This window comes from Corythoichthys intestinalis, chromosome 14 (assembly GCF_030265065.1).
Source record: "Corythoichthys intestinalis isolate RoL2023-P3 chromosome 14, ASM3026506v1, whole genome shotgun sequence".
In the NCBI taxonomy this organism is placed as follows: domain Eukaryota; kingdom Metazoa; phylum Chordata; class Actinopteri; order Syngnathiformes; family Syngnathidae; genus Corythoichthys; species Corythoichthys intestinalis.
Genome location: NC_080408.1, coordinates 29,052,393 through 29,068,146, shown reverse-complemented (window position 1 = coordinate 29,068,146; position 15,754 = coordinate 29,052,393). Strand labels below are relative to the sequence as shown.

Sequence of the window (15,754 nt, the reverse complement as noted above, 5' to 3'; positions counted from 1 at the left end):
TGTTCATCGCCAGTCCGATAGAAGAACGAAAGAAGCACAAAGTTGCCTTCATTGGTTCCTTGTGGAAGCAAAATGGCGACGAGCGTTAATGCCCAATATGGGTGGTGGTGGCAAAAAAAGAAAAGAGAAGGGTGGCGCGGAGAAGGTTAGGAAGAAAAAAATTAAAGAAACTGGAGAGCAAAGCATTGAAATGTCATAAATTGACAAATATTTTCGCAAGCAGCAGTCTGGCTGCAACGGCCATGTTGGGTAACAGCAGCCCAGCCCCGGCGATGGTGAGAGGGGGCAGCCGCTCTGACGTGCAGCCGGTGCAGGGAGGGAGAAAAATAGAGGGAGGAGGTAATGATAAGCTGGTGGAAGTTCGAGAGGGAAGTTCCCCAGACAAGCGCAGAGCAAGTAAAAAGGGATGAAGAGGGTCACTTGCTCGGTATACTGGCAATTGTTATCCACAAGGTAGGTACATTTTAAATGAAATAAATGACAATTAAAGGGTTAGTGCCAGCTAGTCGATGTACCCGTTTGCAATCGTGTCAAGTTATAATATGCTCGTCCTACTATCACTCTCCTAAGAAAAAATATTATAGCTGTAAAACAACGTATGCACACGCAGCAGCAATATTAATTCAGAAGAAATATAACAAAATATTAATAAAATGAATGGTTTTACTTTAAAGTTTAGGTAGTTAAATTGATATATATTTTTAATCATTTATATATCGTTTTGTTTTCTGGTTAATACTTTCCAATGAAGGTTATGTATACAGGATTTGTCTTGAAATGTTTTTTATATTTTCATTGAAATTTATTATTTGTATGGCAAGATTAATTATGGCAGGGGTCTCCAAACCGGTCCTCAAGGGCCACTGCGGGGCCTGGTTTTTCTTTCAACCGATCGAGTACCGACAGTTTAACCAATGAAGTTTCTGCTAAAACAAGCAGCACCTGACTGCAATCAATTGATTACAATTGTAAGACACCAGATTGGTGCAGAGGTGTTGTCTTGTTTTGTTGGAATGAAATCCTGTGCCCGCTGCGGCTCTATGTGGAATAGTTTGGAGACCACTGAATTATGGCATAAACAATGAAATCGTTTTATAGACAGAGATATATAGAGATATATTATAATCAATTGGATACATGAATGAATGAATGAATGAATTTATTCTCATCATCATCATAATCATTGACAGTTTCAGAATGTGGAATTTGCCCAAATACATAAAACTTGCTTTGAAGAATACATTTTCATTTGTTTATTCAGGTCTATCATAGAGCTAGTACAGAAAATGAACCCAACTCCAGTTCAGCCTTGCAGTACTTTGAGCGCCCCAAGTCAGACAGTGACAGTCTAGACATATTTTCTTCATTTTCTCTTAAAGTGCAAGAAATTGATGCATTTTACAATAAAATGTAAAAAAAAAAAAAAAAATTCTCCCCGAGGGTTTGGCGGTATGCCCCCGGACACCCCTACGGGGTCTGTTTCCCTTCGTATAGCGTATCTTGTGGGCTGGGCTGAGTCAAAGTCCAGGGCTGCTTTTTAGTCCCAGTCCGCCCCTGGTTCTACGTCAAATTTGAAGATACCAGTGCTGTATTTTCATGGGTTCCCCATTTCTATACTCATTGTGTCCAATTGGTGGCGGAGTTTTTAGGTGAACTGAAACAAGCTGCCGCAAAGCTGGTTGAGGTGAAGAAGACGCAGTAGCTGGACGATGCGACTAATCCAAGAAACAGCACACTGTGGCAAGAATAAACCTGTTTAGCTTCCGAGAAGGTCTTCCAAGACATTTTGTGTCAGTTCTACGTGCCGTCTGACGTTATACATCGCCAAATCTGTTTTAGGTAAGACGAGTTGGGTAACGCGCCGACGTGATGTTTACAGCGCTAAGCTAGCTTTAAAGCACTATACGTCAAGTAGCTTGGAAGCTAGCCGTACCACGACCACATATTGCTAATTACCTTTGATAATGTTTCATTCAAAAGATAGGTTAAATAATGTCGCACGTTGAATACAAGCAAGCTAGACCCGTCCCCCCACCCCATTAATGTCAGCTTAGAACGGTCGCACTAAACAAACGTCACACACAGTGCATTTACTTAACCCTGAAAGCATTTAAATTCTTGTTTTATAATACTATGGCATGTTAGTAGTTTGTTTACGTAAGTCCAAATGAAACCGCATGCATAAGTTCAGTAAATTGAGTTAACCACTAAGTTTAGATGTTCTGTATTACTACATCCTAAAGTACAATTGAAGTGCTGTTTTGTATGCATCCAGAATTATTGTAATTTATATTAATATTTATAATTGGCCTGCACAATATATCGTTTGAACATCGCCATCGCAATGTTCGAATGCGCAATAGTCCTATCGCAGGACGCACAATTTTTGTTGTTTGTTTTTGCTTCATAAAAGCAGCGACTGTGCAGAGACATGGCCTCCTAGATGCCTTTTGTCAGAGCTGGGTAGAGTAGCCATAAATTGTACTCAAGAGTAGTGTTACTTCAAAATAATAATACTCAAGTACGAAAATTAGTCATCGTCCAAAAAGTGTGCTGATGTACAAGTTAAAAAAAGTTTTGGGTGAAAAGAATAATTAATGAGTAACATTGTGAGTAAGCGCTTGCCATGTTTGATTTTTTTTTTTTTTTTGTTGATACAATGGTATTTTATTTTCTCAGCACACACAGCAAATACTCAAGTTTTTACAGTGCTTTAAAGACGACGTGATTGAACAGGCTGGCATGATTGAAAGATGAACGGCAAGCTTGAGTCTGATTGGTATAAAGGAGTCGTGATTATTGTTGTGACATTTCATTGGTGATACTGGTGGAGCTAGCTGCTATTGGCATCTCTGACAAAATTAAAGTCAAAATGTAGAATAAAGAGGAGAAATGTAATGACTCAAGTGTAGCCCAAAGTGGCGGAGTTATAGTAGCGTTGTTTCTTCACGAATCTACTCAAGTAAATGTAATGAAGTAATTGTAACGCATTACTACCCACTTCTGCCTTTATATACAGCAATCTTCATCATTCACGAATTAACCTCCTTAGCCTGGAATAAACAGTATGAATACAATGTGGTCATGGTGAGTCAACTAAAGTATTTATTTAAATTCTTATAGTTTTAATATCGCAATATATAAATACAGAATATACATAATTATATATATCACAATATATCGCAAACCCCCCAAAAGTTGCAATGTCAGCTTTTTCCAATATTGTTTCAATCCCTGATGCATATACATTTGTTTCCCCTCTCAGGTTCCTCTGCCCCATTCACGTGCTATTTAGCCACTCACTATGGTGGACTACTACCAGATTCTAGGAGTACGGCGAGATGCTTCTGCAGATGACATAAAGAAATCGTAAGTTAATATTTTATTACCTTAGATTAAAAGTGTACAATATAATATGAAAAGTGAAGCATGTAAAATTGAGTGAAAGGAGCCTTCATTGCATAGTTACAGTGGAGACGATTATACTAATGCCGAATGAATGGCATTCCATCTAATTCATCACCCTGAATAGTCATCCTGTTTTTCATGTACACCTCAAAAATGATCTGGTCCAATAAAATATGCCTTCATTCAACCTAAAAGCATGACATGACGTACAGGAATCCTTGATTTTCATTTAAATATTAATTGCACTTAAAATGGCTGAATTACCTAAGGCCTACTGTACACCATTACTGCCATGCCTTCAATAGTTTAGGATTTACATACCTTCCTTAATCTAATATGTTCTGTTTTAATTCAAAATTGCTTTGACCGTGCTTTGTAATGAATTTGCAAAAGGTAGATAAACCCATTTACGCAATTGCATTGTCTACACAAATGAGAATTGTTTTAGACTATTGCAATAATTGTTTGCCTTTTGTCAAAGTTCGTACTCAAATAACCTATTGTCAATTTTGGTGTACCTTTTTCACCAACCACACCTCCTTGCACCTGTTAGTCTTGTTCTACACAATTTACAGGCGTGAGAAAACTAGTCATTTGTAGCGCCCAATTTTTTTTTTTGTACATCTCAAAGTATGATGTGAGAAAAGATGAAAGATGCAAACAAGTTTACCTTGTGAAAAGCTTTAAGCCATTATCCAGACCAAAGGCAATTACTTTTAGACCTCCGTAAGGGAGGTCTCAAAATCTCACTTACTGTGTTTTTTGTTGTTCTTGGGGCGGACACTTAACTCAAATTGCTACTCCTCCGTTATCAGAACGAAATTTGGTAGGTTTATTCTGGGGATGTGTACGCATCGAATTGAGGAGGCAAATTAAAAAAAATATATAATTTTTTTTTGGTATCAAGGCTGATTAATTAATTGAGACCTTATTGTGCCCGGTAGGTTCGGCGGTAGCCAGTAGAAGAAGTGTGCTCTTTGAATGTATTGTTGCCTACAGGTTAGAGCTGTCCCAACTAGTCGACATTGTCGACGTCATCGATGACGTAAATGCGTCGACGGGCAAAACATACCGTCGACGGGTAATGACGGGTTTAAAAAAATTACATGCGGATAAAGTTTAGAATGGCGAGCGCTCGCGATGCAAGCGGTTGTTACTGGCACCACCAAGGGGGCCGCTGTTATTTCAATGTGACCGGCATTGTCAGATTGAGCAAAGAGGAAGAAAGTGGGCGAGCGAGCGAGAGAGAGGGAGCGAGATCGGTGAGTACGCGGGTAGCGCGGAGTTGAGTGGCTGCATCCCCCACGTTTTTATTTTGGTCAATAAAAGTATCCATAAAGATCCATCCGACGCCTCTCGGTGTTTTTATGCACGCCACCGCCTTCCTGAGGAGGAAATCGGACGAACCGACAACAACGAGCCAAGTGAATAGCCGGTTCACTCCTCACTACTAGAAGTTGAAAACACCGCCAATTACCAAAAAGGGCAGAATTGCAACACGTGAAAGCTGCATAAAGCCAAAAAAGCGGACAAGAATAGTCAGAGCCTGGAATTTTTTCAAGGAAAATATGGAGGGTGCTACTGTGTGTACTCTTTGCTAAGCTGAGCGCGCATACCACGGTAGCACGTCAGCTATGAACGAGCACTTGAAGTGCCGTCACCCAAGTGTAATTTTCGAAGACAACAAGAAACAACAAGCTAGCGGATGCTAAGTCCATACAACATTCTAACGATTTTTATTAATGGAAGTTGCCTTTATGTGCGTTGTATCAACGTGCATTTTTATTTAATTATTAATATATATATAATATAATTATATAATTTTTTAAAATTATTATTAAATTTATTAGGATCATGGAAGCTCCCACTTGAGGAAATTATATACATATACATAATACACACACATATACATAATATAATAAAGATATATATTGAAACAGCACTGGCCTGCTTACTGTAACCCATGACTGCACTAATGTTAGTTACTTTATATTATAAAGTATTATTGTGTATATACATATAGTAGTATACTATAAAGTTAAGACCATATATTTTTGTTACTGTGAGTTTGTGTGCCTTTTATTCAAAATAATTCTGGTAATATTTCAGTGTGTCCTCTACTTTATCTATTTTTTAAAGTTAAAACAAAAGTTGAACAATTTTTTTCTCTCCTCCAAAACACCAGAAAAAGCATCAGAACTCACACAAAGTATTCTGAAAATGGTTGTCTGGGACATTGCAATTCATTTTAAAATTTAGAACAAAATAGACAATGGCATACAACAAAAAGAGTAAGAATTGTTTTGACTCCTGTTAAAGAGGAGAAATCACAGTGTTTCCGTTTACATTTTTTGCCCTAGTTAATGCCATTAGCTTTTGACCTCATTGTTTGTGATTTATTATTGATATTTATGTTATTTATTTATACGTTAATAAAGAATTGAGGTGTTCCAAAATGTTTTTTGTGAATTAATAACCTTCAACAAAAAATTCATTATTAAAGTAGTAAAAAAAAAAAAAAAAAAAAAAAAATTTAGATTAGTCGACTAATCGTAAAAATAGTCGTCTGGTTAATCGGGAGAAAATTAGTTGTCTGGGACAGCCCTACTACAGGTTAATCTTGCCTGCAGGTTCGGAGTTAGCCAGTAGAGGGCATGCACGCTCTTAGGGTATGCGTATGTCCCTGGGGTGATGAATTTATTTATTTTTTTATTTTTATTTTTTTGGTCAGGTCTAATGAATTGAAATTGTATGATCTATATCAGGGGTGCTCATTGTTTGTTGCCCCAAAATGTACTTTTCAAGTAGACAACTTCCTGCGAGCTACCTTAAGGAGGGGTGGCGGGTGTGTCAAAACATATGAGGTTATGTTGCCCACACAGTATATTATGTGCATTTAAATTTTATTTTATTTATTTTTTTGATGTCGTGAGCTAGCCACACGAGCGTTGTGATCAACGTAACAGTCACCCCTGATCTATATTATTAAAAGAATAAATACAAATTGATCGATGCATGTCGCAGTAAGATGCGTGTTGTCCGCTTCTGGCGTGATGAACGTATACTACTATTTTGTTGGTCCTTGATTTCCAATTGTTCCTTGTTCTCCAACGTGCCGTTAGTGCGGAACAATCCAACTGAAAATTGGGTAGGTGCTACTGATACGAATTTCCATTCAGGATATTCACTAAAAGATGTTTGAGAACCTGGTATAAATATCCGCACTGCGTTTCATTGCTCCATTCTTGCACCCATAGCAATGTCTACTTACACATTACTTCAGTTTTCCTTGCTGTTTCTGTCGGGCATACGGTTCAGTTTCGTAGGCATCATATTTTGTTGGTGCTTTGAAAAAGCTCTCTCTTTGATCTTTTTTTTTGCACATTGCTTCACTTTTTCAAGGCACGTCTTGACCGCATATAGCTATTTCTCATAAGCATACATGTATTCATGTTGTTAGTGCTGTGAAAATGCTCGTACCCATTTTCATATTCTTTAATCTTTGTTAATGTGTGTCGTGAAATTATTTCTTGATTGATTAATCCACAGGACAAGAACCAGACTCCATGAACAAGGAACGCCTTATTAATGAGAAATGTTTAATGGTACTCTGCAAACTCAGTTGAACTGACAAAATGGCACCTGTAAACAAACACAGCGAGCGAGGGAGCTAGCTGTCCCTGCTCCGAGCCCAGCAGCTTTATATCTCCAAAATATGTTTGTCTAATAATGTCCCACTCAGCACTTCTCTGATCCTGTAGTGGGCAATGTAAAACAGTTGGTGGAATCCTGTGAAAGCCCAGGGTATTCCCTAAATGCACCTGGTCTTCAAGACAACAATTAAGATTATTTAGCCTCGGCTCCAATGTGTTCCTAAACATATGATTGTGTCATGATGTATCATTATGTTCTGAAAACGTTAGGATGTTTGGGGTTATTTGCAGAAAGACACTTCTGCGACAATCGGTTCTTGTTTTCACAGCCTGTCATAAGACTGATAGCTACAGTTAAGATATCTGTGTGATACTTTTAGCAGGGTGTTGGTAGTTCATTTGAACTTATTTTCTTGGACCATGACATCCCCTGCAAAGACCGATGAAATTGTAGAGCTATCCTGGTAACATTCTCTCATTTTCGCTCTGAAATTTTGCAGGTATAGAAAACTGGCGCTGAGATGGCACCCTGATAAAAATCCAGAAAACAAAGAAGAGGCTGAGAAGAAATTCAAGGAGCTGTCGGAGGCATATGAAGTCCTTTCTGATGGTTTGTAATGTCACTTGAAACATGCCAATGTGTACATTGGTAGATTTGCTTATTGTTATTAAGATTTGTGTGGATTTTAATGGTAATTGTTTTCTAAATGGTGAACTGTGTTGTTTTCTATTAGTTAACAAGAGGAGCACATATGATCTTTACGGCAAAGAAGGACTAACAGGAGGCGCTCGAGGGAGAGGTATTCTGATTTTTTTACACAACGGTGAAATGATATGATATTATGATAACCCAGACAAAAGCTTTAAGAAAAAGCAAGCTGCAGTAAGTCTCTCTGAAGTCAGTTATTTAAATTGTGCCTTTTAAAAGTTTGACACTTCATTTCTGAACTTATACTAGACATACGAATATTGCTTATTGTGTTATCAGCATATCTCTAAAGATGTGGTAGTTTTTCTTTATCTTAATTTTTTTGTTTTTAATTTTTTATACTGTATCATAACTAACAGGCAGTACGAAACCGTCGCTGTTTTAGAACCTGAAGAAACATGGGTGGTCTAATATGACCGTATATACAGTGAAATGTGTGTTTACAATTCGCAGGCCCTCTTTATAGCTTTTAAATATACATTGTCATATAGGTGTAATTCCCCCCCCGCCCATATTTATATTAGGTATTAGTCGAATATTAATAACTAGGTGGTGACAGTGTAATGACACTTTGTGAATTTGACCAAAAAGAATAATTAAAACGGAAGGTATTCCAGATAACCCCACTTTTTGCTAAATATTATTGAATGTTACTATCCTGTTCTTAACACTAATGTTTTTTTTTTTATGTTCATCTTTGGTTGTGATTATAGCTATTGTGAGATTAGTTAGTTAGCATTTGTAAGTATATGTACGAATATGACGAAGAGTGGTCTGGAATATAACACGCATGACTGAGGGAAAATTGCTATATACGTAATTTTTTCAGAAACGGCACTTTTCATGTACGCAGTAGTTTTTAGATATGATCTGTATTCTTTAAAATGTGTAACAAACATTTGAACCATTTGTTTTTAGGCAACCACTTCCATAATGGAGATCATTTCCAAGAACCATTCACATTCCGTAACCCTGAAGATGTGTTTAGGGAATTCTTTGGAGGCAGGGACCCATTTGCAGACTTTTTTGGCAAGTTCATTTCTTTTCCTCAAAAATGGTTGACTTCAAAGATCTTTGCTTACTGTCTCAATTTTCTTCTAGGTACGGATCTGTTTAATGATGATCCTTTTTTTGGCAATGGCCGACGGCACTCAAGTCGGGCTAGTCGAAGCCGGACAGGGGGCTCATTTTTGGGGGGCTTTGTAGGTTTTCCTCCTTTTGGTGCTGGCTTCTCACCTTTTGATCCAGGTATAAAAAAAATTACAGCTGTAGAATTCTGTTTTTAGTTGAGTTGTTTGTTGTGTTTTTTTGTCAAGGCTTTGGTTCGTTTGGCACCATGAGCACCATGGGTCACATGGGTCATATGGGCCATATGACGACAATGGGCAGTCTAGGAGGCGGCGGCGGCTTCACTTCTTTCTCCAGCAGCTCCTTTGGGGGAGGTGGGGGAGGAGGTATGGGGAACTTTCGTTCTGTGTCAACTTCCACCAAGATCATCAATGGCAGGAAGATCACAACCAAAAGGTAAACACTCATTCATTTCAAGCTAGTGAAATCCTATTTACTTTTACATACAGTGGGGCAAATAAGTATTTAGTCAACCACTAATTGTGCAAGTTCTTCCACTTGAAAATATCAGAGAGGCCTGTAATTGTCAACATGGGTAAACCTCAACCACGAGAGACAGAATGTGGGAACCCCCCCCCAGAAAATCACATTGTTTGATTTAAAAATATATAAAAAATTGCAAATCATGGTGGAAAACAAGTATTTGGTCAATACCAGAAGTTCATCTCAATACTTTGTTATGTACCCTTTGTTAGCAGTAAAGGAGGCTAAACGTTTTCTGTAACTCTTCACAAGCTTTTCACACAATGTTGCTGGTATTTTGACCCTTTCCTCCATGCAGATCTCCTCTAGAGCAGTGATGTTTTGGGGCTGTCGTTGGGCAAAACGGACTTTCAGTTCCCTCTACAGATTTTCTATGGAGTTGAGATCTGGAGACTGGCTAGGCCACTCCAGGACCTTGAAATGCCTCTTACGAAGCCACTCCTTTGTTGCCCTGGCTGTGTGTTGCCCATGCTGAAAGACCCAGCCACGTCTCATCTTCAATGCGCTTGCTGATGGAAGGAGACTTTCACTCAAAATCTCTCGATACATGGCCCCATTCATTCTTTCCTTTACACAGATCAGTCGTCCTGGTCCCTTTGCAGAAAAACAGCACCAAAGCATGATGTTTTCACCCCCGTGCTTCACAGTGGGTATGGTGTTCTTCGTATGCAATTCAGTATTCTTTCTCCTCCAAACACGACAACCTGTGTTTCTACCAATAAGTTCTATTTTGGTTTCATCTGACCTTAACACATTCTCCCAGTCCTCTTCCTGATCATCCAAATGCGCTCTAGCGAACCGCAGACGGGCCTGGACGTGTCCTTTCTTTAGCAGGGGGACACGTCTGGCAGTGCGGGATTTGAGTCCCTGGACCGCATTGTGTTACTGATAGTAGCCTTTGTTACTGTGGTCCCAGCTCTCTGTAGGTCATTCACTAGGTCCCCCCGTGTGGTTCTGGGATTTTTGCTCACCGTTCTTGTTATCATTTTGACGCCACGGGGTGAGATCTTGCTAGAGCCCCAGATCGAGGGAGATTATCAGTGGTCTTGTATGTCTTCCATTTTCTAATAATTGCTCCCACAGTTGATTTCTTTACACCAAGCATTTTACCTATTGCAGATTCAGTCTTCCCAGCCTGGTGCAGGTCTACAATTTTGTCTCTGATGTCCTGCGACAGCTCTTTGGTCTTGGCCATAGTGGAGTTTGGAGTGTGACTGACTGAGTTTGTGGACAGGTGTTTTTATACCGATAATGAGTTAAAACAGGGGCCATGAATACAGGTAACGAGTGGAGCCTCGTTAGACTTCGTTAGAAGAAGTTAGACCTCTTTGACAGCCAGAAATCCTGCCTGTTTTTAGGTGACCAAATTGTTATTTTCCACTCTAATTTTTTTCCTCATTCTGTCTCTCATGGTTGAGGTTTACCCATGTTGACAATTACAGGCATCTCTAATCTTTTCAAGTAGAAGCACTTGCACAGTTGGTGGTTGACTAAATACTTATTTGCCCCCACTGTACGTTCAGTAATCTAATATATTCTGTTCTGTACAAAAGTTCAACATATCAGAGATAATAGAAGTGTGTCATCGTATGATCAGGCTGTATGTCATATGATACTTCTTTGCTAGTGAGGCAACAACATTAGTGTCAGATATCACAAATAGATATCACAAATATTTTTTATAGCATTATGCCTTTAAAAACTTTATATCAGCATTCTTTCCACACATTTGGCTATTAGGAGCATCACATTTGCAGCACTTACTGTAAGAGTGCGTCATAGCAATCACTATTTCTTACTATTTCAATTGACACAACAGACTGCTTTGCTCACTTGCAGCTTAGCTGAGTCAGCATGAACCTCATGACCAAATAGGTGAAAAATAGAAGTATATAAATTAAAAACTGAAAGTGCATAATCTAACGCAGGAGTAAATCATATGCATCAGTGGATAAATGGCAAAGTAGATCCTGGCTTGAAAAGGGCTATCGTCTGATTAATTTGGTTATGTACAGTATAAAAAATGATCACATGAATACCAACAATATCTATGCCACGTGTACAAACATCTGGTATGCTGGCCTTTTTCAGGATCGTAGAAAATGGTCAAGAACGTGTTGAAGTGGAGGAGGACGGCCAGCTGAGGTCACTAACCATCAATGGTAAAGAGCAGCTGCTACGACTGGAACACAAGTAAAGAACCAAGAGTTACCTCAGCACAAACAAACTTGAGCTTGAAAATATCGGAAACAACAAAAAGCAACAAAGAAATGTAATAATAGCGTGTGTTTTTTGGGGGGGATGTACATACTTTAGTTGTGTTAATTTCCCCTTTGGAAGTGGTCTTTTCTTGCAGACTTTGTTATCAGATGCTTTAACATCAATGGATATGGATGAGTATGCATTCTGTTGACGTACTCCTGAGCTGAAAATGGCTTTGAATTTTGGCTCAGGTCAGTTGTGATGCTTCAGTGTTTGGGACCACAATTGTACTCTTGAAGCCTGACCCCTGTTTTTCAGTATTTCATGTACACACTTCTTATGTGTTCCAGTCGGCTCACTGCATTCCAAAAAACTCTGCTTTCCTTGTAAATATTCTGAAGGGGTCAAATTTAATTACATAATGTCGGTAGAAATAATCAAAGCATCATTCATTCTGTTATCTGTTTATTGCTTGTCTAACCAGTTCTTTAATAACTTTTTTTTTTGTTTTAAATTCCAATGTTGGTACTATGAGTTTTTTATGTTTTATTTAAAGATGCATGTATACCTGTTGATGTTAAGTCTTAATGTTAAAGCTGCATTATGATGCACATATAACTTCAGTCATTCTATAAATTATGATGTATATTAATTTAGAGGTTCTGTGTACTTTGTAAACCCATAAATCTAAGTTTCATTACATTTTGGGCACCCGAACTTCGGTATGTTCTCTAATGTGAATTTATGGAAGCATACATCACAAACATTTTATTCCTGATTAGTCAGTGTATTTTATTTATACAGCTACTTTTCATATGTATTTTTTCCATGTGAAATCCGTGTTTGAAACGATTACACACTACTTGACTGAGTGGTACCACAGCTGCAGAGCAGCAAATCAAAGCATGGCATGATAGACTAACAGTAACAGGATTAGGACAAAACACACAACATTCTCCTTTTTTTTTTTTTTTTTTTTTTAGTATATGGTTTTTGTTTGAGCAGAATCTGTTTATATGCGGCAAGAAGCGACGATTTGCATCTAAACGTTGCCATCGAAGTAGTATAGAAAATTTTGGGTGTATCTGCATTACAGACTATCTAATGTACTTGCGTTTGATAGTCTAAAACACTTCTGGCATTTAATAATGGCTGCTCAAGGCAATTTTGAATATTACCTTTTACTGATGTTTTCCTCCACTATTAAACAGCAGTGAAAGGAAATTGTTTCCAAATGAAAATGTGTAATTTATTGGTAAGTGAAGTGAAGTTGATAAAATATATGAAGTTCATTTACAATATTTACATTTGTTGTATTGACTATAATCCACTCATCGGCACTAAAATGAACTGGTTGAACTACAATAGACAAAGTTCGCATTTGCCCGAAATATGAATTGGTTCATGATCTTACTTTAAATTAATTGAATTTCTTCAGGCACAAAACTGCACTCACAATCGCACCTACTATACATATTTTTGGGATGTAGTAGGAAACCTGTGGAGCCATGGGAAGAATGTCAAAACTCTACACAAGAAATACATTAAAATTGACTTTTGAATATGTTCCAATTCAACTATTTTCTAATTATAGAAAGCTTTTGTTTTATTTTGCCAATTTGTCAAAAGTGCAATTTCAATAGCCACTTAAAAATAATGGCTAATCGTGGACTTTACCCTTTGTAAAGTCATCTTCGGTAATCTGGTAAATGTTCATGTTCAATCTAATGAAAAGTTTTCTACTGTGCCTCTCAAAAGAGAACATTTTGCCCATCTGAATTATTTGCTGAGGTTGAATAAGGGGAATCACCAGAATCAGTCCACTCAATGAAAGCAAGAGAGCGCAAGAAAGCTAAATTCAATAGATAAAACACGAACTCAAGCTTGAGTTTTGTGATACACAAAATTAGACCATCATAAATCATATTAAAAATGTAGTCCACCACAAAGCAATAACCTCTGCGGCTAAACAGAAAAATCCATGTGTATATTTTTTAGGGTATAATTATGCAGGAAACTTTATTTTAAGAATATTTATGAATGAAAAACAAAATATGCTGCAGGAAAAGGGGCACTTTTTCCTCTCGACAAAACGTTAGTTGCTTAAGCGCCACCTAGTGGCTCTATTTGCACATGTCAGATGTTCTGATTTTTACCAGTTTTTAAGCAAGTTCAGTCATATAGGTAATTTAGATTGTCTTCCCATATGTTTTATGGATAGAATTGACCCTACCATTATTAAGTGAATTACGTTCATTATTTTAAGGCTGACATTTACTAGCCTGGTACTCCAGACTCACCGCTGTTCCAGCTATTGAGTCTGGCCACCATTAAGCGGATAAAGTTTCCAGGGCGGAGCAAGCCACAGCAAACAGACAACGGAGTGGACCAATCAGCGACGGGCGGGACGAGGGACTTGCGCGCGGAAGTAAGCATACGAGGAGAGCGGAGTTTATTCAAAGCGCGAGACAAGACTGTTGTCAATGACTTGTGTCGATGTGTTTTTGGTAATTTAAAACTTATTTTACCGTGGATTGGAACATATTCTCGGCTCTCCTGTTCGCCATCTGTGTTGTTGTGGAGACGACTTCCGACGCATAAGAGTGACGTTGCTCGTTAAGAACACGTCACGCAAATAAACGAATCTGATTTGTCGATTGATTTTGTATTTGCTCGAGAGGCCGTTAATGGGCTGGGTCCCAGACTATACTCTCAGAGTTTGGAAAAAAACAGGGAGAACAGTCTGGCCGTACCAGGCAAGACATTTACCCCTTTTCACTTGCTGAATGTGCCAGTCCATTTTTTTCCCCTCAAACACACGTTTGATTGGATGGTGACATGACCCCCCTCACACCCCGCACACACGCACTCACAGCCCAGACAGAAATACAACATCTCGACAACATGCCGCCTCCTCCGCCCCCTTCGAAGACGAGGGATATTAGAATTTTATTTCGGCCAGCAGCAACCACTGTAAGTAATGTAAAAAGACATCAATGTTGCAGATGTGGGGAACACACCACTAATTTTGCTACTGAAAGTCCGACCTGCATCAGCGTTAGCATAACATTAAACTGTATGAATTTGCTAACCTGCAAAACCCGAGTTGGAAGCTGCTTAGAGAGAAGTGTCCTTCTGTATGTTTTCTACTGTTAACATTATTTAAACTCTGGGAAATGTAGTGAACTGAGGTTTAACCCCTTCGCCCCAATTTTCATTTTTATCTTATTCATGTGGTCTTAAAGGAGCCCAAAGGAGCTTTCATTTTTTGTTGCGTTTGAGGACAAAATCAGTAGTGTTTTACCTGAAGGAAGGTTCCATTTTTATTTTTTTTGGTATTCCCTAACTAAGACGTTTTTTCAGTTGTATTTAATTTCTTTATTTAGACGGACAATGTTGAGTGGTCTTAAGACAATTGTTTATTTTTTGCATTCCTGGATAGTTAAGCGATTATTGTGTATGTTAATATAATTTAAATTCTATTCAAATATTGCAATTTCAATTTGCTAAACAAAAAAAAATCCAGACATTTGTTCTGGAAGTTTTCAAAATGTTTCTTTAGTAGTTTTTGAAAACAAAGGCTTGAATCGAACGATGCATCACTTGAACTAATACAGTGGGGCAAATAAGTATTTAGTCAACCACTAATTGTGCAATTCTCCCACTTGAAAATATTAGCGAGGCCTGTAATTGTCAACATGGGTAAACCTCAACCGTGAGAGACAGAATGTGGAAAAAAAACGACAACTGAAAATCACTTTGTATGATTTTTAAAGAACGTATTTGAAAATCATGGAGGAAAATAAGTATTTGGTCAATACGAAAAGTTCATCTTAATACTTTGTTATTGAAGGAATTTAGTCCTCCCAGCCCAAACTGCACGGGGAGGCCGGCAACAGAACGGAAATGTGCTCCGTCGCTGACTCCCCCGAGGAGCCAGGCTACGGAGGAAGCTAAACTCCGCGCGTTCCTGTGTTAACCCTTTGCACACTGACTCCATGTTTCAAAAGCTTGAAGAACACTCGCCGAAAACAGGTTGACAATTTATTCGTCGACAATGGTCAAAGACAAGGCAAAAACAGACGACGGAGGGACAATTCTGGATCCAAAACAAGGCTACATGTTTCCGAGCAGAAGAAAATCTGTCTTATCTCAGTGTCCAGTCTTTTTG

General features: G+C 38.4%; 1 protein-coding gene across 1 annotated transcript; it reads left to right on the top strand.

Annotated features, from left to right (window-relative positions):
- Positions 1 to 1,649: 1,649 nt before the first annotated feature.
- dnajb6a (DnaJ heat shock protein family (Hsp40) member B6a) lies at positions 1,650 to 13,097 on the top strand. The gene is made up of 8 exons (XM_057857934.1): positions 1,650 to 1,839; positions 3,266 to 3,369; positions 7,562 to 7,671; positions 7,796 to 7,861; positions 8,689 to 8,799; positions 8,872 to 9,018; positions 9,087 to 9,294; positions 11,473 to 13,097. The coding sequence occupies exons 2-8, from the start codon at positions 3,305 to 3,307 to the stop codon at positions 11,576 to 11,578; spliced, it is 813 nt and encodes a 270-aa protein (XP_057713917.1). The 5' UTR covers positions 1,650 to 1,839; positions 3,266 to 3,304; the 3' UTR covers positions 11,579 to 13,097.
- The last annotated feature ends 2,657 nt before the right edge of the window (positions 13,098 to 15,754 follow it).